Source organism: Ursus arctos, unplaced genomic scaffold, assembly GCF_023065955.2.
Source record: "Ursus arctos isolate Adak ecotype North America unplaced genomic scaffold, UrsArc2.0 scaffold_2, whole genome shotgun sequence".
Lineage (NCBI taxonomy): Eukaryota > Metazoa > Chordata > Mammalia > Carnivora > Ursidae > Ursus > Ursus arctos.
In genome coordinates this window covers 74,596,088-74,617,255 of record NW_026622874.1, presented here as the reverse complement: position 1 = coordinate 74,617,255, position 21,168 = coordinate 74,596,088, and the positions used below count along the sequence as shown (strand labels likewise).

Genomic DNA, 21,168 nt, shown 5'->3' with positions numbered 1-21,168 from the left:
AATAGCACAGCACACACGCTCATGTGTTTGGAGCAGAATAGGAGAGGGGACAGAGAGGTGGGGGGACAGATCACATAAGGCCTTATCTGAGAGGAATCAGAAGAGAGCAAATGGTGACTGTCGAGAAACAAAGGCAAAAACCGCATTTTGAGAGCACCTAAAATAGTGGGCAGTCTGGGAACGCTGAGGTCAGTTTTACATCTTTGGGGTGAGCGGATCAGCTGTCAGTCAGCAGCGAGGTCTGTGGGATTGGTCTGTAGTTGGCAGTGGCCCTCAGGGATGACATGCAGTTGCTTATGGGTTCTCCAGAAAAATCTCGAGCAGCATGACAGAGCATGTGTTTTGGGCTGTTCGTGTGTCCTGCCTGCCAGAGTCCTCCCACGGGCAGTCCCATTGGCCGGGTCTGCACTGCTGACGTCCAGAGAAAGCCTCAGCCTTGTTGGTCTTTGCAAAGACTTTGACTTTTACCCTGAAGTAGACGGGCGCGTATGATCCTACGTGTCTCGAAGGGGTCGCTGTGGTCGCCGGAGGTGGGGGAACAGATATCAGGGCCCAGGGCAGGAGCCAGGACAGCCGGGACAAGGACGCTGCGATAACACAGGTGCTGATGGCCGGGGCTTGAGCTTGTGGAGTGGTGGAGGTGGCCCATGTGGTCGGTTCCCAGAATATTCTGCAGGGAAAGCTGGCCCAGAGCTGACTGCCGAGCGGGGGAGAGGAGAGGAGTCCTTCATGTTTACATCTGAACTTATAACAGGGACTACCTACTTTGAAAAAGGGCAAGTGGGAGAAATTGGAGGAGGTCCAGCCAAGGAGACCATTAGCTAAGGTTTGTCCTCTGTCTGGTCTCAGTTCTTATGGGCAGAGCCAGGCCTGCTGGCCGAGCCCCGCCCCCCTTGCCCTTAGGTGATGCTGAGGCCTTTTCAGGGCCGGAGCGACCTGTGGCCAGCAGCTGGCGGTGAGGCCCAGCGGTGTGAGGCCCAGCTGGAGGTGAAACTGGTGACAGCAGGCAGCCCTGTCGTCCTCATGGGGAACCTCAGCTGGCAGGCCGGCAGCAAGCTGGCCTTCTTCGTGTCACTGAGCGACCTGCTGAGCGACCAGGCCCACCTGTCAGGTAAGAAGAGGGACCCCCTCCTGCCGCTCCCTCTCTTCGGTGGGCCAGGCTACAGGAGGGGGAGGGCTGAGTAGCCCATGAGGAGTCCCCTTGCCTTCCACCTGCCAGTATTAACACCCCACCCAAGGGAAAATCCAGGCTCCCTATCTGCTCACAGCTTCCCTTCAGGCCCCCAGAGGCTCCCAATGTTGACTCCCCTCTATGAGCCATGGAACAGCAGCTTTTGGACCATTTTGATTCTGGCCCGCATTACACAATGCATGAAACACACATTTTGCATTATGACCCAAGTTGCATGGGGCATGGTTTAAACCTCAGACACATGGCCTGGCTGGGCACGGCCGGTCTGACAGATGCCCGCCCTGACCCCAGAGCTGGGGTGCGACCCCCTAGCTATGATCTGCGTGGGGTGTTCCGGGAGATTCCAAGGGAACGATGTCAGGGGCCAGGGCTGCTGGCCACCCGGCACGGGGACTTTGGGTATTGTCACTGGCCCAGCGACGTGCGTGATGTGGCTGAAGGTCCGTGTAGCAGGAGCAAGTTTCAGAAGGTGAGATTTACCCGGTGGCCTAGAAGGCGCTGTCCTTCTGTCCTTCCGCACTGTCTTGTTTTGTTCTATTTTATCTAAACCTTTTGGCCTGCATCCACAAAAGTGACTATTGAGCCACAGATAGTTGCCAACAGGTTAATGCTGTGAGTGCTCGGACCCCAGGGTTCCTCAGCAGAGACTCGGGAAGAGACCGGAACCCCCCACCCCCGGGCTCCCTGGGCAGTTCCCATTTCCTTGCCTTGCCTGGTGCTGGGGTGGGGTGTCCATCTCGGGGTGTGGGCCACGGCCGTACCACACTGGCCGCTCTCACCCCTGCCCCCGCACAGCGCTGCTGGAGAAGAAGGCGGAGGCTGGGCTGCAGGGGGTGGCCCTGGGCGGCGAGCTCTCCGTGCCCGGTGTCGTGGGACTGCACCTCCAGGGGCTGCTGCAGCGGCACAGCCACGTCTGGACCAGCTCCTTGAGGATCAAGTACGGCCTACTGGGTACGGTGCCGCATGCCGGGCTGGGGGCGAGGTGGGAGGGGGCAGGACCTGCAGCATCTCCTGGGGCTCTGGCTCTGAGGGCTGAAGTGCCACCTTGTCACCTTGTTTTGCCCTCACCACACTGTTCCTTAGCCGTTGAGCACCTGCCAGTTAAAAAAAAAAAAAAAAGTTGCGTGTGTGTTTGGGGGACAGAAGCCTGGCTTTTAAAACCTCTCCAGCCATAGGTTCCAATGAGTGACATTAAGCGGAGCAGATCGGAGCAGGCCTGGGGGCCCGGGGGGTGGCCGAGACCGGCTGGATGCTCCTCTCCCTGGAATGGGGAGGGAGGGCTGCTGGCGGAGGACGGGCAGGGGTCTCTGCGTTGCCCCGCACAGGTCAGGCGAGGCAGCTGGCCCAGGAGTGCAGCACCAGCCAGAAGATGCAGGCGCGTGGGGGCTCCGAGGTGGCCTACGAGCTGGAGCTGAGCCACGAGTTCCACTGCACTCAGATCCCCGCACTCAGCCACAAGGTGGGTGCCCTGGCTGGGCGGGAGTTTGGAGAGAGCCCGGAGCTCATCCTCACAGAGAGGGGTTTGCTCAAGGTCACATATGGGAATGGAGCTAGAATCAGAGCTTCAGTCTCAGGCTTCTGCACATTGGTTCCGTTGGTCTTTATTGGACACCTGCTGTATGTCTAGCACCTGGGGGAGAGCTGTGCTCACGGCAGCACTTGGTCTGTGCCATCGCATTGCTGGGCGGGGGCAGAGAGAGACAGACCAAGCCAAGAGACCCATAAGTGACACGGGTGGTAGCCAGGGCAGAGGCTGAGCAAACATGACAGTGGGCAGTCTAGTTTGGATGGGGCGATGGGGAAGGCTTCTTTGTGAAAAAGAAATCTGAAGCTAAAAATGAAAGCCTGCAACAGTTCTGCTGCTATGGAAGCATGCTGCGGGCAGGGGGAATGGCAAGTGCAAAGGTCCTGGGGCAGGAGGGAGAAATGGAACAATAGGACCTAGCAGTTGACCAGGGTGGCTGGCAGGGTGAGCAAAAGGGAGAAGCAAGCTGCTGGGACTTTGTTAATTTACTTAGTTCATGTTTGCCTCTCCTGCTGGAATCTTACCCCTGTGAGTGTGGGGTCTTCTTGATTCTTTATTCTCGGGTATCTGGCGTCCAGTGCTGGGCATCATCTTACTTGGTACTTGGGAGAAATGTGTTCAGTGAAGGAATAAATGAATGAACCTGTGTTGCCTTGACCTGGTTCGGAGATAGGAGAAGGCAGCAGGATGGCAGGTGTAAAACCCTGGTCTGCTTGGAGTCTATCCAGGGAGTTAGATGCTGCTGTGGGAGAGAACGGAGCAGAGGGCCGTGGGGTTGGAGCCATTTTCCCACGGCTGCTGGCTCTTTCAGCCTGCTATGAGGCCATGGACCAGGGTGAGGCCCATGAGCCCCTCGTCTCAGGCTCAGCATTTAAGGGGTACCAACAAAATAGGCAGGTGACCCATATTCCGGCGCACTGTCTTGCAAAAACAAAATGCAAAGCCCATTCTCCTCTGGAACTGTCTCCCCAGAGACACAAGCCGGCCTCCCCCAGGGTGGGTGGCAGTGAGGAGGCCCGGGGACGGGGCAGACAAGGCTTTCTCGGCAATCTCCCTGGTGGGGTGTGTCCCCAGGTTCAGCTGCGACATGAGGAGGGCTTGGGCCACCTGCACTCACAACTGGAGGTGAGCTACGGGGTGCGCTGGAATGAGAGCAGCAGTAAGCGGCAACTCCGTGTCAGCCAGACCTTCCAGAACGACTCGGGTCCGGCCCTGAGAAATTACTTCATGGAGGTGAGCCCCACCTCGCCTGGGGGCCCCTGGGCACCCCCCCCCCTCATCTGCAGGCCCCCACAAGGATGCTGCTGGCTCAAACTCCACGGCCTTACCTCTTTCCCACCTCCAGTCCCCATGTCCCCGGGGGAGTCTAACATCTGCAAGGCGGGCCGGTGGGGGGGGGTGGCGCTCACCTGCAAGGATATTTGCAATCAGTCATCTGCAAGGGGGCTCGGGAAACACAGATTTCCAGCTATTAGTGCATTTGGGAAAGGGCTTTACTTTCAGATTTTCCTGGGGGGTTATCTGTTTCTGGTAAGTAACAAATACGTGAGCGCTTAGCCGCTCGACAGGCCATGTGCTACCGTAAGGCACGCGCTTATGTGTTTGTGTTTAAGTTGTTTGAAAAATTGTTTTAATTGTGGTAAAATATATATAACATAAACTTGACCATTTCTGCCATTTTTAGGTGTAAGGTTCAGTGTCATTGGTTGCATCACAGTGTCACGCAGCTGGTACCATCATCCGTCCCCAGAACTGCTTCATCTTGTAATCGTGAAGCTCTGTCCCTGTTCTAGAACTCCCTGCTCCGTGCTCCCCCCGATGCTCGTTATTTCCTGTCATTTTGGACGGTAGCCATGCTAAATGGGGGTGAGGGGTACCCCATTGTGGTTTTGATGGCCATTTCCCTAGCGCTGAGTGATGTTGAGATCTTTTCTGTGCCCTTGTCGGCCTTGGGTTTATCTTCTTCAGAGAAGGGTCTATTTAAGTCCTTGGCCCATTTTTGTTTTGTTTTTTTTGTTTTTTTTTTTTTTTATTAATAATGATTTTTTATTATGTTAGTCACCATACAGTACATCCCTGGTTTCTGATGTAAAGCTCGATGATTCATTAGTTGTGTATAACACCCAGTGCACCATGCAATACGTGCCCTCCTTACTACCCATCACCAGTCTATCCCATTCCCCCACCCCCCTCCCCTCTGAAGTCCTCAGTTTGTTTCTCATAGTCCATAGTCTCTCACGCTTCATTCCCCCTTCTGATTACCCCCCCTTTCTTTATCCCTTTCTTCCCCTACTGATCATTCTAGTTCTTATGTTCCATAGATGAGAGAAATCATATGATAGTTGTCTTTCTCTGCTTGACTTATTTCACTTAGCATTATCTCCTCCAGTGCCGTCCATGTTGTAGCAAATGTTGAGAACTCGTTCTTTCTGATTGCTGAGTAATATTCCATTGTATATATGGACCACAACTTCTTAATCCAGTCATCTGTTGCAGGGCATCTCGGCTCCTTCCACGATTTAGCTATTGTGGACATTGCTGCTATGAACATTGGGGTGCATATGGCCCTTCTCTTCACTACGTCTGTATCTTTGGGGTAAACACCCAGTAGTGCAATGGCTGGATCATAGGGTAGCTCAATTTTTAACTTTTTAAGGGACCTCCACACGGTTTTCCAGAGTGGCTGTACCAACTTGCATTCCCACCAACAATGTAGGAGGGATCCCCTTTCTCCACATCCTCTCCAACAATTGTTGTTTCTTGCCTTGTCTATTTTTGCCATTCTAACTGGCGTAAGGTGGTATCTCAGTGTGGTTTTGATTTGAATTTCCTTGATGGCTAATGATTTTGAACATTTTTTCATGTGTCTGTTAGCCATTTGTATGTCTTCATTGGAAAAGTGTCTGTTCATATCTTCTGCCCATTTTTTGATTTGTTTATTTGTTTCTCGTGTATTGAGTTTGAGAAGTTCTTTGTAGATCTTGGATACCAGTCCTTTATCTGTAGTGTCATTTGCAAATATATTCTCCCATTCCGTGGGCTGCCTCTTAGTTTTTCTGACTGTTTCCTTGGATGTGCAGAAACTTTTAATCTTGATGAAGTCCCATAAATTCATTTTATCTTTTGTTTCTCTTGCCTTTGGGGATGTGTCATGAAAAAGGTTGCTTTGGCCGATGTCGTAGAGGTTGCTGCCTATGTTCTCCTCTAGAATTTTGATGGATTCCTGTCTCACATCGAGGTCTTTCATCCATTTGGAGTTTATTTTTGTGTATGGTGTGAGAGAGTGGTCAAGTTTCATTCTTTTGCATGTAGCTGTCCAATTTTCCCAGCACCATTTATTGAAGAGACTGTCTTTTTCCCACCGGATGTTTTTTCCTGCTTTATCAAATATTAGTTGCCCAAAGAGCCGAGGGTCCATTTCTGCCTTGGCCCATTTTTGAATCCGGTTGTTTGCTTTGTTGTTACCGAGTTGTAAGAGTTCTTGATACATTCTGGGTATTAACCTCTTACCAGATACACAGTTGGCAGATGTGCTCTCCATTCCGTCTGTGGGCAGCAAGCATCCTTCGATCCGCAAAAGTTTACCTGTGCGGGCGGTCTGATTGATCTTTTTACTTTTGTGGCCCGGGTTTGGAGTGTCCTGAGAAATCCTCTCCACATCCGGTGTTGTAGTTTTTCCCCTATGCTTTCTTCCAAACATCTTGTAGTTTCAGCTCTTAACGTTTAAGTCTTTGAGCCATTTTGAGTTAGTTTTTGCGTGTGGTGTGAGGTAAGCATCCAGTGCGTTCTCTTGCGTGTGGATGTCCGCGGGTCCCAGCCGCAGGTGTCCGACAGGCTGCACTCTCCCCCACGGAGTGCGCCTGGCGTGCTGGTGGAGAATCATCGGATCACAGATAAAAGAGTTTATTCTGGAACGCCCCGTTCTATTCCGTTGGTCGGTCTGTCTGTCTGTCTGTCACTGCCGTACTGCTGATTACTGTAGCTTTGGGACACCTCCAACTTCGCACTGCTTTTTCAAGATTGTTTGGGCTGTTCGGGGCGCCTTGAGATCCCATATGAATTTCAGGGTGGATTTTTCTGTTTCTGCCACACATGCGAAAATGCCATTGCGATTTTGACGGGGATCGAGTTCAATCTATAGGTTGCTCTGGCGAGTACTGACATCTTACCAGTATTTAGCCTTTCCATCTACGAACACAGGACAACCTACCATGTATTCGCATCTTCTCTCATTGCTTCCAGCAACGCTGTGTCATTTCCAGCTTGCAAGTCTTTGGCCTCCTTGGTTAACTTTATTCCCAAGTACTACATTGCTTTTAAATACCAATACTGTGTGAATAAATTCCCCTGGTGACAAAAATGTCGCATTTGAAATGAAGCTAAAATTCCTTTCTCTGCTTCCGTCTTGCATCCCAGTCCCCTCCTCAGCTGCCTGGAGGAAGGAGCATTTACGTTCTAGGGCGCTGGAAAGGAGCTCTCTTTCTGTTCTTTTGCTCTGTGTGCCGGTCACAGGCTCTTTCGTTTGGCGAGTCTTGCGGTGTGCGTCCTTCCGCTGTGGGTGTTGGAGAACTTTCTTGTTACTTTGTAGAGATCTACTCTATTCTTTGAAACTCCCGCATCATGCTCCAGCCGTAGCTGTGTTCCATTTTATGTGCCCATTGCACGCTCCTGGTTTCTGGTGGCGCTCTCCTGCATGTCCTTGGGCGCGCCTCCCTGGGTGCACGTGTGCCACGGTCTCTGGGGCACACGTCATAATGCGTAGTTTCTGGGTTTTGAAATTGATATTTTTAATTTGCTGCCTGGTGACAGTTTGGCCTCCGAAATGTTCGAACCCGTCACCGTCCCCTCTAGCCATGTCCACGAGGAGCGATTTCCATACTCTTGCCAATACTTGACTTTGGACATTGGAAAAAGTTGCTGATCCAGATGGGAAGGTTACCTTGTTGTTTGAATTTGCATTTCCCTGGTCACTTAATAAGGCTGAGTACCATCTTCTCTGTATTTTTTCTACCATTGCATTACCCTTTCCAGAGACGGCATTTTTGTATTGAGATTGGGAAAAAAATGGAATTTTGACTTGATTAGAAGGAGTACTTTATATAATTGCAGTACATGCATTATGTGCCTATTCTAGATTGTGAAAATTTCTTATTTCTGGAAAGATCTGGTCCCAAAGGTTTTAGAAGAGATAAAAGACGGCTTGCTTCTGCAAGCCTTCTCAAGTGTGGCAGACGCCATGCTAGGTTCTGGGGAAACACGCGTGAGATACTATTTATCCTTAAAAATCTGACAGGGAACAGAAGAGGGAAGGGCAGAGTGAGCAGTGATGAGCCATTTATTACTGCCAGGCTGTGTTTCAGATGTGTTGTTATTTCATTTAACCCCTGTGAAGCAACCACTAGCCTCATTCTGCCGAGGAGAAATTGGGACGCGTCTGAGGTCTCACAGCTACTATGTGGCGGGATTGGAATTGAAACTCCAGTGCATCTCATTGCACACCTTAGGCTCTTAACGTCTCGGCTGGACTGGATTGTGCTAGAATTAATTGACTAGAAAATAATTTACCAAATGATTAGTCAAGAAGAGAAACACTTCCCAGTTTATTCTGTGAGGCCAGTAGTGTCACCCTGATGCCCAAACCAGACCAGGACATCATGAGAAAAGAAAACCTAAAGACCTCTTATAAATATAGATACAAAACCCTCAAGAAAACACTACCAAACTGAATTCAGCAAGATATGAGTAAATAGAATTACACAACATGACCAAATGGTATTTATCCCCGGAATCCAAGGTTGGTTTCACATTTGAAAGTCAATCAGGGTAATACACCATATTCATAGAGTGAAGGATGGAAACCACACGATCATCTCAACAGAAGCAGAAAAAGCATTTGGCAAAACATACCCTTTCATGATCAAAACACCCAATAGACGAGTAATGGAAGAGCACTTCCTCAGCCTGATAGAGACCATCGATACCAAATCCACAGCCAACGATATACTTAATAATAAAAGACTGACTGCTTTCCCTCTAAGATCAGGAAGAAGACAGATGTCTGCTGTCACCACCTCTGTTAAACATTGTACCGGAGGTTTTTGCTACTGCAGTTAGGCAAGAAAAAGAAAGAAAAGGCATCCAGATTGGAAAGGAAGAAGTAGAACTATTTCTGCTTACAGATGACATTATGTTATATGTCGAAGACCCTAATTAATCCACAAAAAAATCTATTAGAGCTAATAAATGAGTTCCTTAAGGGGCGCCTGGGTGGCACAGCGGTTAAGCGTCTGCCTTCGGCTCAGGGCGTGATCCCGGTGCTCTGGGATCGAGCCCCACATCAGGCTCCTCCGCTAGGAGCCTGCTTCTTCCTCTCCCACTCCCCCTGCTTGTGTTCCCTCTCTCGCTGGCTGTCTCTATCTCTGTCGAATAAATAAATAAAATCTTTTAAACAAATAAATGAGTTCCTTAAAGTTGCAGCAGATGACATAAATATACGAAAGTCAGTTGTATTTCTCTACACTAGCAATGAAAACTGTGAAAATGAAATTAAGAATTCCATTTGCAGTAGTGTCAAAAAAGGATAAATACTTCAGCATAAATGTAACAAAAGAAAGTAAAACTAATACTCTGAAAACCACAAAACGTTGTTGGAAGAAATTAAGGAAAACTGAAATAAATGGAAAGAGGTCCCATGTTCCTTGATCATAAAATGAATGTTAAAATGGCAAAATTTCCCAAATTCATCTACAGATTCAATAGTCCCTGTCTATCCCTATCAAAACCCACGCGATCTCTTTTTGTTGAAATTGACAAGCTGATCCTAAAATTCATATGGAATTACAAGGGACACAGAATAGCCCAAACCACCTTGAAAAAGAAGAAAAAGTTGGAGAACTCATTCTTTGTAATTTCAAAATTTACTACAAAGCTCTGGTAGTTAGGACAGCATGCTAGTGGCATAAGGATAGACATACGGACCAATGGAGTAGAAGTGGGAGTCCTGAAATAAGCCCTTATATTTACAGCTAGCTGATTTTTGACAAGGCCGCCAAGACCACTGAGAAGGGGAAAGAATAGTCTTTTCCACGACGAGCGCTGGTACCACTGGATATCCACGTGCAAAAGAACGAAGTTGGACGCTTACCCAAGACCATATAGCGCTGGTACCACTGGATATCCACGTGCAAAAGAACGAAGTTGGACGCTTACCCAAGACCATATATAAAAACGAATGCAAACCACTTCATAGACCTAAACTGAAGAACTACAAAACTCTTGGAAGAAGACATAAAAGTGAATCTTTATGACCTTAGAATAGGCAAAGGTTTCTGAGCTAAGACACTGTTAAAAACATATTAACAAAACAAAAACTGACACATTGGGCTTCATCAAAATTTAAAAAGTTTGTGCTTCCAAAGACTCCATCGAGAAAGAGAAGCAACCCATAGAATGGAAGAAAATAGCGACAAGTTATATGTCTGATAAGGAATTTTTTTCCCCCAAATATAAGATAACTCTTACAACCCAGCAAGAAAAAGACAGAGGACTTGAATAGATATTTCTTCACCAAAGGTATCCGCATGACCAATAAGCACACGAAACGATGGCCGACATGGTCAGGGAGATCGACGTCACAGAGAGATCCTGCTACAAACCCACGAGCAAGGCTAAACACAGAAAAGACAACAAGTGTTGGTGACAATATGCAGATGTTAGAACTCTCGTATATTCGTTGGGATCATAAAATGGTAGGACGATATGGAAAGACAGTTTGGTGTATCTTTAAAACATTAACAGAGTTACCGTATGACGTAACCATTCTAGGTACTGGAGAGAATTCAAAACCCGTGTTCACACAAATATGTATGGAATATTTAGATAGAGTATTATTCATAAGAGCTAAAAAGGAGAAACAGCACAAATACTCTTCAACAAGGAATGGATAAATAAAATACGATTTATCCATACAACAGAATATTGTTCAGCGATAAAAAGGAATAAAGTTCTGATGCATGCTATAATACACCGTGCGTGGATCTTGAAATCATCATGCCGAGTGAAAGAAGCCAGACACGTAAGGCCACGTGTTCTGATTCCACCTACATGAACTGCCCAGAACAGGGGAATCCATAGAAACAGAAGGTAGATTCATGGTTTCCAGGGCAATGGGGAGCGATGGCTAATGGGTACAGGGATTCTTGGGGAGTGGGCTGGGCAGTTGCTGATAACCAGGGACCTCAGGCCCACCCCTGGCTGTGGTGGTGAGCCGGTGGAATGTTCTAGATTGGGAGTGGAGTGACCCGATGAGCATCTTGAGCTCGGGTCTTCTCCAGGTTGCGCTGCAGGCGCCTGCGAGGCAGGTGGAGTTCCGAGCGCAGCTGTATCACTCGAGCCTTCGCCAGCCGCACGTGGAGACCAGCACGCACCTGAAGACGCAGTACAACGGGCGGCTGCCTCTTGTGGCCGGCCTGTGGTGGAAGGACGCGTCTCGGGCTACCCTGTGGAAGTGGGAAGGTGAGCGTCCTCTTGGGAGACTCTTTGGCTAGCAGGTGAGGTTTCTGGCCCCCCAGGCCTCTGCTCGTTACCTGGAAGAACCTTTCTTTGTGTTGGTCTGGCTGTCAAGACTCAGACCTTTCATGTGTCCCGTGACGCTTGCAATTAGATCCCGACTGCTTACTCTCCGCAGCAGAGCCCCTTGCCTGATTCTCCTGTCTTCTCTGGTGGCCCCGTATTTACTCTTCTCAATGAGCGCTTGCTCTGTCCCAGTCCCCAGCGAGCAGTCTTATTGTACCCATTTTACAGATAACGACAGCATAGGCTCAAAGAGGTCACAGCTTGGAAAGTAAAGGCCACGTTCTTTATTACCACATACCTGTGCCCCCTCTCCAACCTCTTCGTGCATTTCTTTTGTCCACCATGTCCCTATGAAAATCGTCAAACCTACAGAAAACTGCAATGGATTCTATCGTTAACATACTGTCAACCCAGATTCGGCCGTTAACATTTTACTCCCACATATCTATCCCCTTATCCATCCATGTTATTTGTCGGCGCGGTTCAGAGTAAGCTGTGGACCTCCGTACATTTCACCCCTTAACTGGAGTGGAACGCACACGTCTCCAGGGTACCGTTGAATGAGTTCTGACAGGTGCACACACCTGTATCACCCCTGTCCCGTTTCAGAACATGATCAGCGTTCTGTAAACTGTGATGAGGCTGCAGGGACCTCTTGGTACCTGGCAGTAGGTCTTTCCATGCTGGTTGCACCCACTTCTCCCTCTCTGCCTCTTGCAGGAGCCTTGAACCTGGATAGTCCGTGGCTGATGGTCTCCGCGGCTCACAGGCTGTACTGGCCCCACCGACCCACGTGCCAGGCTGTCCTGGAGCTGACGCTGGGCAAGGCCTGGACCCTCAAGAACCTGGTGATGAACGTGGCCTACAGGAACCAGGGCATCGACAGGGAGGGCAAGGTCCACATCTACACCCCGGCTACCACGTACCTCCGGGTGCGCATGCTCGGCCACGCCCCGCTCCCCTCCCCGCCGCTGGACTAGCGGCCCAGGAGGCCGATTCCCTGCCGTCTAGAATTTGTTGCCTGCAGAGGGAGAACAGCCCCCAGGGCTGCTGCCAGGTCACAGGGTGGGCGGTGTGGATGACCCGATGTTGACAGTCTTCAGAATTACTTGCCAAGTGAATTTGGGAGAGTGGACCCCTCCCCACCCTACCCCTCAATTTTCCATATTCTTTCTTAGCAGCTAATAGATTAAAATATGAAAGCAGGTTGAGGGGGAACTCGGAAACAAGTAGACATCAGGCCTTTGCCGAACACCAGAATGAACACTTCAAGGTCGTAGATCAGTTTTATACCAACTGCTGGGTGGGATGGAGTGTGCTTCTTTGCACCTGTTTGATCTCTGAGGCATTAACAGTTTGGAAGAAAACCATCCCGGGAAATATGTCCCAGTGTCCCCCGAGGGAACCTGGCACATATCCTCTCCCCGTGTTGGGAGGACAAGTGGATACAGCAGGGGGTCTGGGCCTGACTTGGACCCAGAATGAGGCAGCTCTGGGCCCCCCTGGGGACAGCAGTGTCCCCTCTGAGGCAGGGGCTGAGTGGTAGCAGGGTGGGGTCAGCCCGCCAGCTCCTCAGACCCCAGCTGGGGGCCCAATGGTGGCCTGTCCCGGGAGGTGGCCGCAGAGATGGTAGCAGGTGTCCACGTTCCGGGACGAGTTTGCAGGGGGAGCTGATCGGTTTGCTGAGAGATTTGCTGGTGAATGGGCAGTGCAGAGGGAGCGCAAGACAAGACCTAAATGACCCCAAGGTTTTGGTCCAAGCAGCTGGGTGGAAGGAGGGGACTTTCACTGAAACGGGAAGGTGGCAGTGGGCGCCTGCAGGTCCTGGGGGGAGACCCAAGGTCAGTGACCTATGGGACAAGGTGTTCTGGAGTTCTAGTATGTGGTGGGGGGGGCAGGGTCGGTCGTGCTTAAACCCCATTTTGATCCCATTATCTCCACTGGGGAGGCCCTGAGCTGTGTGAACAGGGGACAGTGGCCTACAGGGTCCAGGTGTCGTGCTATTCCTGATGGGGTTTGTGCCCGGGGCTGTGGGCTGGGGTGCACAGCCCTGCATAGAGCTGTAGTGCTGTCTGTCCCCCAGCTCTTCCCAGGGCTCTGAAGACCGTAGCGATGATGCAGGGGGAGGAGGCCACCTGCAGGTGTGTGCCCCTTGGGACACAGAGACCCTGCCTGCTAATAATAGCAGCCCAGTGAGATCAGATTCCTTTTCTGAGCCAAAGAGGGGAGAGAGGGAAGGGAGTTACCTTCTCTAATAACTGATACTTGAGATTCTCTCTCGGCTCAGGGCTGAGAGCGGGAGGGAAGTTTGTCCTTGTTCCTCGAGACCCTGTAGGGAACAACCAATTCTGCCCAGACCCGTTGGGAAAGGCCTCACAGAGATGGTGTCGGTGGGGTTTTGAAGGATGAGTAGGAGTTCCCCAAGTGAGACTGGGGAGAAGGGGCACTCCAGGGGGGGGCATAGGGTGTGCAAAGGCTTTGGTCAGCCTCCCCTGCCTCACTGTAGGTATCCACGGTGACGACCGTGGCACGGAGCCTCTTCCGCAGCCGGAGTGACATAGAATCAGCCTGGAGTGCCACAGTGCAGAGCGCGATCCACGCGGAGAACAGCCAGGACCTTAAGATACTTCACTGCTGGCTGAAGGGCCCCCGGCAGGAGACGAACCTAACAGCCGCCTACAGGCGCAAGGATCAGGTGGGTCCAGGCGGCCCATGCTGGAGGCTCTGCTGTTGAGAGACCCCCAAATCCCTCACCTGGGATGGGGAAGTGTTTAGTGCTTGGCCTATGACCTCGGGCCTTCCTGGGATCAGTTTCGTTGTCTGTAAAATGGATCCCAGCCATATTATTAATAAGCACAGACCCTGGAGCAAAGCTCTGCCTCAAGGAGCCAGAAGCCTGAGACCATTTCCCGCTGGGCACCTGGGGAGGTCCAGGCGTGGTGGTGCGCCCGTGTGATCTCGGGGTCTGCTCTGGGGTGAGGCTGCGGTTCAGTTCAGCAGCCCCTTCTCAGGGGGTCACACTCGCGTGATGGGCCGGCAGTGGGAGCTGCCCCTTGGGCCCCCGGGCACGATGTGTAAGGAGCCCGTTCCCCGCCGGGCCATCCCCCTCCATCAGCCTGGTCCTTGTTGCAGCCCTGGAAGACTCACGTGTCGCTGACGGCTCTGGTGACCACGACTGGGGGCCAGCCTCGGGGCCTGGAGTTGGAGGGCAAGCTGGAGGAGGTGACGCATGACACGGGCTTGTACCAGAAGCGGGGGACCTTCCTCCTCAGGTCCGTGCAGCCCCTTCCCCTTACGCACGACATCTGCCAGGAGGGTCTGCGGCGTGGAGGGTCCCGGGGGACAGGGCGGCCGTGCTGTCTGGGAGGCGTGTGCTGGCCCACGGGGCCCAGGCCAAGCCCAGAACTCTGAGACAAGCTGCCTGCCTCCCTCGAAAGTCCCTGGGTCCCTAGCCCCCTTGCATTAGGGTGCTCAGAAATCTGGGAGCAGAAGTCTGTCATCTCCCCAGCCTGGAAGCTGCACTGGGGAACCTCTAGTTCCTAGAGGCACAGCTGGTTGGAAAGGCTGTTCTTGCAGTCAGTGGAGGGGGGAGGTATGGGGGGGAGGGGGTATAATCAGCACACCTAGCCTCAGCTCCAGCCTGTGTCCACGCCAGCTTCCTGACCTTCGTCGTCTTCTGTCGAAACAACGGTAACCACGAAGTAACGGGATCCGTGGTCTGCAGAGACCTCCTTCCTTTGTTCGTTTCTTTTCGATTTGTTGAGCAACTCCTATGTGTTGTGCACTTTTCTGGGAAAACAGAATAAAAAATGACAGAACTCCTGCCCTCAGGGAGCTTGCATTCACTGCACACACATTATCTCCTGTGATCCCAACCATTGTTGGGATGGGGGGGGGTGGTCTAGTATTTGAGCCCCCATTTCACAGATGGGAACACTGAGGCACAGAGAAGTCAGCCACATCCTCTGCTGCCCAAGGCCACAGACCCCAGGTGCTGCCTATCCTTAGGTCTCTGCTGCCAAGGGGCGATGAGGACCCCCGCTCTGCCCAGGTCACTGGGGTGTTGCGAGGGCATGGCCCGAGGGTGAACGGGCGTCGTTTGGCGAGACGCAGGGCTGATGTGTGTTCTGATGTGCTCCTCTCTGTGACAGAGTCTTAACCCTGCAAGCTTGTGACAGGCCCAGTCTGAGCTCCCGGGGCCCAGTTGTGCCCTGGCCCTGCCAGCTGCTTTAATGGCTTTGGCCCGTTCTCCCCTCTCCACGCCAGGCACCCCTTGCCTCTGCCCATCCCGCAGAGCCTCATCCTGCAGGAGACCTTGACGGCGGATAGGCATCACCAGCGGTGCTCCCTGGAAACTAGACTCGTCCTCAACGGCCACGAGGAGACCCTGCAGACCATAGTCCTGGGCTACCAGGCCGGACACCCCTACGTGAGTGGGCTCTGGGGCACATCTGGGAAGGGGCCTGGGAACAGCGGGGAGGCCCCTGTCTGCTGCTGACCCGTCTCTGTATGTATGTGCTTTTGTGTGGCCTTCTCTCCCAGGTCTGCGCAGGCCTGACCCACCCGTACGACGGCAAGGCCGTCCCCAGGAACGTGGAGGGGTGTGCCGTTGCTTGGAGCCAGCACGCCGTAAGTGAGCAGAGACCAGTCACCCCAGTGACCCCTGAGCCATCTTCTCTGACGAGCACAATGCTCTCCTGCCTGGGTTTTCTTTCTTTTTTTTTTTTTTTTTAATTTTGATAATACATTTTATTTAATGCAGTGCATATAAATATTATAATTTGACATACATGAAATATAAAAAATTAATTATCTGTTTTAGATTCTTTTGGGGGATTCTAAATCTTTTTTTTTTAATGATTTTTTATTGTATTATGTTAGTCACCATACAGTACATCCCCGGTTTCCGATGTAAGGCTCGATGATTCATTAGTTGTGTATAACACCCAGTGCACCATGCAATACGTGCCCTCCTTACTACCCATCACCGGTCTATCCCATTCCCCCACCCCCCTCCCCTCTGAAGTCCTCAGTTTGTTTCTCATAGTCCATAGTCTCTCATGTTTCATTCCCCCTTCTGATTACCCCCCCTTTCTTTATCCCTTTCTTCCCCTACTGATCATCCTAGTTCTTATGTTCCATAGATGAGAGAAATCATATGATAGTTGTCTTTCTCTGCTTGACTTATTTCACTTAGCATTATCTCCTCCAGTGCCATCCATGTTGTAGCAAATGTTGAGAACTCGTTCTTTCTGATAGCGGAGTAATATTCCATTGTATATATGGACCACAACTTCTTAATCCAGTCATCTGTAGAAGGGCATCTCGGCTCCTTCCACGATTTAGCTATTGTGGACATTGCTGCTATGAACATTGGGGTGCATATGGCCCTTCTCTTCACTACGTCTGTATCTTTGGGGTAAATACCCAGTAGTGCAATGGCTGGATCATAGGGTAGCTAAATTTTTAACTTTTTAAGGGACCTCCACACTGTTTTCCAGAGTGGCTGTACCAACTTGCATTCCCACCAACAGTGTAGGAGGGATCCCCTTTCTCCACATCCTCTCCAACAATTGTTGTTTCTTGCCTTGTCTATTTTTGCCATTCTAACTGGCGTAAGGTGGTATCTCAGTGTGGTTTTGATTTGAATTTCCTTGATGGCTAATGATTTTGAACATTTTTTCATGTGTGTGTTAGCCATTTGTATGTCTTCATTGGGAAAGTGTCTGTTCATATCTTCTGCCCATTTTTTGATTTGTTTATTTGTTTCTCGTGTATTGAGTTTGAGAAGTTCTTTGTAGATCTTGGATACCAGTCCTTTATCTGTAGTGTCATTTGCAAATATCTTCTCCCATTCCGTGGGCTGCCTCTTAGTTTTTCTGACTGTTTCCTTGGCTGTGCAGAAACTTTTAATCTTGATGAAGTCCCATAAATTCATTTTATCTTTTGTTTCTCTTGCCTTTGGGGATGTGTCATGAAAAAGGTTGCTTTGGCCGATGTCGTAGAGGTTGTTGCCTATGTTCTCCTCTAGGATTTTGATGGATTCCTGTCTCACATCGAGGTCTTTCATCCATTTGGAGTTTATTTTTGTGTATGGTGTGAGATAGTGGTCAAGTTTCATTCTTTTGCATGTAGCTGTCCAATTTTCCCAGCACCATTTATTGAAGAGACTGTCTTTTTCCCACCGGATGTTTTTTCCTGCTTTATCAAAGATTAGTTGCCCAAAGAGCCGAGGGTCCATTTCTGGGTTCTCTATTCTGTTCCATTGGTCTATGTGTCTGTTTTTGTGCCAGTACCATGCTGTCTTTGTGATCACAGCTTTGTAGTACAGCTCGAAATCCGGCATTGTGATGCCCCCAGCTTTGTTTTTCCTTTTCAACAGTTCCTTTGAGATTCGGGGCCTTTTCTGTTTCCATACAAATTTAAGGACTGTTTGTTCCAGTTCTTTGAAAAATGTCCTTGGTATTTTGATTGGGATAGCATTGAAAGTGTAGATTGCTCTGGGTAGCATGGACATTTTAACTATGTTAATTCTTCCGATCCATGAGCATGGAATATCTTTCCATCTTTTTATGTCCTCCTCAATGTCTTTCAAGAGTGATTTATAGTTTCTAGAATATAGGTCCTTTACGTCTCTGGTTAAGTTAATTCCAAGGTAACGTATGGTTTTTGGTGCTATTGTAAATGGGATGGATTCCCTAATTTCTCTTTCTTCGGTCTCGTTATTCGTGTATAGAAATGCAACTGATTTCTGAGCATTTATTTTGTATCCTGCCACGTTACTGAATTGCTCTATAACTTCTAATAATTTGGGAGTGGCTTCTTTTGGGTTTTCCATATAGAGTATCATGTCATCTGCAAAGAGAGACATTTTGACTTCTTCTTTGCCAATTTGAATACCTTTGATCCCTTTTTGTCGTCTGATTGCTGTTGCAAGGACTTCTAGTACTATGTTGAATAATAGTGGCGAGAGTGGGCATCCTTGTCGAGTTCCTGATCTTAAGGGAAAGGCTTCCAGCTTTTCTCCATTGAGAATAATATTTGCAGTAGGCTTTTCATAGATGGCTTTTATGAGATTGAGAAATGTACCTTCTATTCCTACACTCTGAAGGGTTTTAATCAGGAAAGGATGCTGTATTTTGTCAAATGCTTTTTCGGCATCGATTGAGAGGATCATATGGTTCCTGAGTCTTTTCTTGTTGATATGATGTATCACGCTGATTGATTTGCGAATATTAAACCACGCTTGCATCCCAGGTATGAATCCCACTTGATCGTGATGGATAATCCTTTTAATGTACTGTTGATTCTATTAGCAAGTATCTTGTTGAGGATTTTGGCGTCCATATTCATTAGGGAAATCGGTCTGTAATTCTCCTTTTTGAGGGGGTCTTTGCCTGGTTTGGGGATCAAGGTAATATTGGCCTCATAGAATGAGTTTGGTAGCTTTCCTTCTGTTTCTATTTTTTGAAATAGCTTTAGGAGAATAGGTATTATTTCTTCTTTGAATGTTTGGTAGAATTCCCCAGGAAAACCGTCCGGGCCTGGAGTTTTGTTATTTGGAAGGTTGTTTATCACTGACTCAATTTCTTCATAATTAATTGGCCTGTTTAAGGAATCAATTTCTTCCGGTTTCAATCTTGGTAATTTATAGGTTTCCAGGAAGGATTCCATCTCTTCCAGATTGCTTAGTTTATTGGCATATAGCTGTTGATAAAAATTTCTAATAATCCTTCCAATTTCAATGGTGCTCGTCGTGACCTCTCCTTTTTCATTCATAATTTTAATAATCTGGGTCCTTTCTCTTTTCTTTTGGATAAGTCTTGCCAGTGGTCTGTCAATTTTATTGATTCTCTCAAAGAACCAGCTTCTAGTCCTGTTGATCTGCTCTACTATACTTCTGGTTTCTGCTTGATTGATTTCAGCTCTAATTTTGGTCAACTGCTTCCTCGTGTGTGGATTAGGCCTGTCCCTCTGTTGCTGTTCCAGCTTCTTGAGGTGAGAATATAAAAACTGCATTTTAGATTTTTCTATTCTTTTGAGTGAGGCTTGGATGGCTATGTATTTCCCCCTTAGGACTGCCTTTGCAGTATCCCATAGGTTTTGAACTGTTGTATTTTCATTCTCATTGGTCTCCATAAATTGTTTAATTTGATTTTTGATTTCCTGGTTTATCGAGTCATTCCTGAGCAGGATGGTTCTTAGTCTCCAAGTGTTTGAGTTTCTTCCAAATTTTTCCTTGTGGTTGAGTTCCAATTTCAGAGCGTTGTGGTCTGAGAATATGCAGGGGATAATTTCAATCTTTTGGTATCGGTTGAGACCTGTTTTGTGTCCCAGAACATGGTCTATTCTTGAGAATGTTCCATGGGCATTAGAATAGAATAAGTATTCTTTGGTTCTGGGGTGTAGTGTTCTATATATATCTATGAGGTCCAACTCGTCGAGTATGGCATTCAAAGCCTTTGATTCTTTGCTTAGTTTTTGCCAGGGTGTTCTCTCTATTTCTGATAGTGGAGTGTTGAGGTCCCCTACTATTAATGTATTTTCATTTATATGTCTCTTTATTCTGGATAAGAGTTGGCTTGTGTATCTTGCTGCTCCCCTGTTGGGGGCATATATATTTATAATTGTCATATCCACTTGTTGAATACTTCCCTTAAGAATAATATAGTGCCCTTCTGCGTCTCTAACTATAGTCTGTAGTTTAAAATCCAATTTATCTGATATGAGAATTGCTACCCCAGCTTTCTTTTGAGGACCATTTGCGTGAAAGATGGTACTCCATCCCCTTACTCTCAGTCTGAATGCATCTTTGGGTTTGAAATGAGTCTCTTGTAGACAGCAAATGGATGGGTCATTTCTTTTTATCCAATCTGCAACCCTGTGGCGTTTTATGGGATGGTTCAAACCATTTACATTAAGACTGATTACTGATAGATATGATTTTAATGTTGCCATGTTGCCAGTAAAGTCTTTTTTTGTATTGGCTGTGACTTTCTGTTCTGTATCACTCTTGGGGCCTTTTTACTTTTATAGAACCCCCCGTAATATCTCCTGTAGGGCTGGTTTCGTAGTTACAAAATTGGTTAGTGACTGGCGATTCTGAAATGTCTTTATTTCTCCATCAATTCTGAATGACAGTCTTGCTGGATAAAGGATCCTTGGCTGCATGTTTTTCTCTGAAAGAGCTTTAAATATGCTCCCCCAACCCTTTCTCTCATTCCAGGTCTGTGTAGACAGGTCTGACGTAATTCTGATGCTTTTGCCTTGGTACGTGAGAAATTTCTTTGCCCTGGCCGCTTTCAATACTGTATCCTTGCATCTAATATTTGCGAAATGCACTATGACGTGACGTCTGCTTGGGTTTTCTGTTCCGCTCTGTCCCCGCTGTTCCAGCCTACCTGACAGCTAGAGGGGGCTTTCCAATATGCCAGCAGGATCATGCCACTGCTTCTCTCTGGGTGAAGACCTCGGCCCTGCCCCTCTGGTCTTGCCCACCCTCCAAGTCCACCTGAGACCACTCTCCCCCTTTTGCTGCCTCCTTTGGCTCAGCCTCCTTTCGGTTCCTCGCCATGCTCTTTCCTGCCCCAGGACCTTGGTGTGTTCTGTGCCTGGAGCTGTCACTCCTTCCACTTTGCCTCCTTCCATTGTACTGGTTGCTGAGGGTTCAGCTCACACGTCCTCTCTTCCAGGAAGCTTTCCCTGGCCCCAGACCATCTCCCATCCCCCGGTTACGGGTCCTGCACACCCCACACTTCTGTCTCTAGCGCTTCTCGCAAATCTCAGTCCTATTTTGATGTGATTCTTTGACCAGTCGCTGTCTGCACCTGCTAGTCCATCAGATCTGTGATTGGTACCGTGTCTGCATACCTCATGT

The 21,168-nt window shown here is 49.0% G+C and overlaps 1 protein-coding gene across 1 annotated transcript in view; it reads left to right on the top strand.

Annotated features, from left to right (window-relative positions):
- LOC113270878 (uncharacterized) overlaps positions 1–21,168 on the top strand; it is a 144,956-nt gene that overhangs the window by 44,485 nt on the left and 79,303 nt on the right. Inside the window, exons 23-32 of the mRNA XM_057315114.1 lie at positions 925–1,111; positions 1,988–2,143; positions 2,518–2,651; positions 3,792–3,950; positions 11,051–11,231; positions 12,012–12,223; positions 13,798–13,986; positions 14,424–14,563; positions 15,558–15,720; positions 15,834–15,920. Of these exons, the coding sequence (XP_057171097.1) occupies positions 925–1,111; positions 1,988–2,143; positions 2,518–2,651; positions 3,792–3,950; positions 11,051–11,231; positions 12,012–12,223; positions 13,798–13,986; positions 14,424–14,563; positions 15,558–15,720; positions 15,834–15,920 (1,608 nt within the window). The remainder of the gene's footprint in view (positions 1–924; positions 1,112–1,987; positions 2,144–2,517; positions 2,652–3,791; positions 3,951–11,050; positions 11,232–12,011; positions 12,224–13,797; positions 13,987–14,423; positions 14,564–15,557; positions 15,721–15,833; positions 15,921–21,168) is intronic.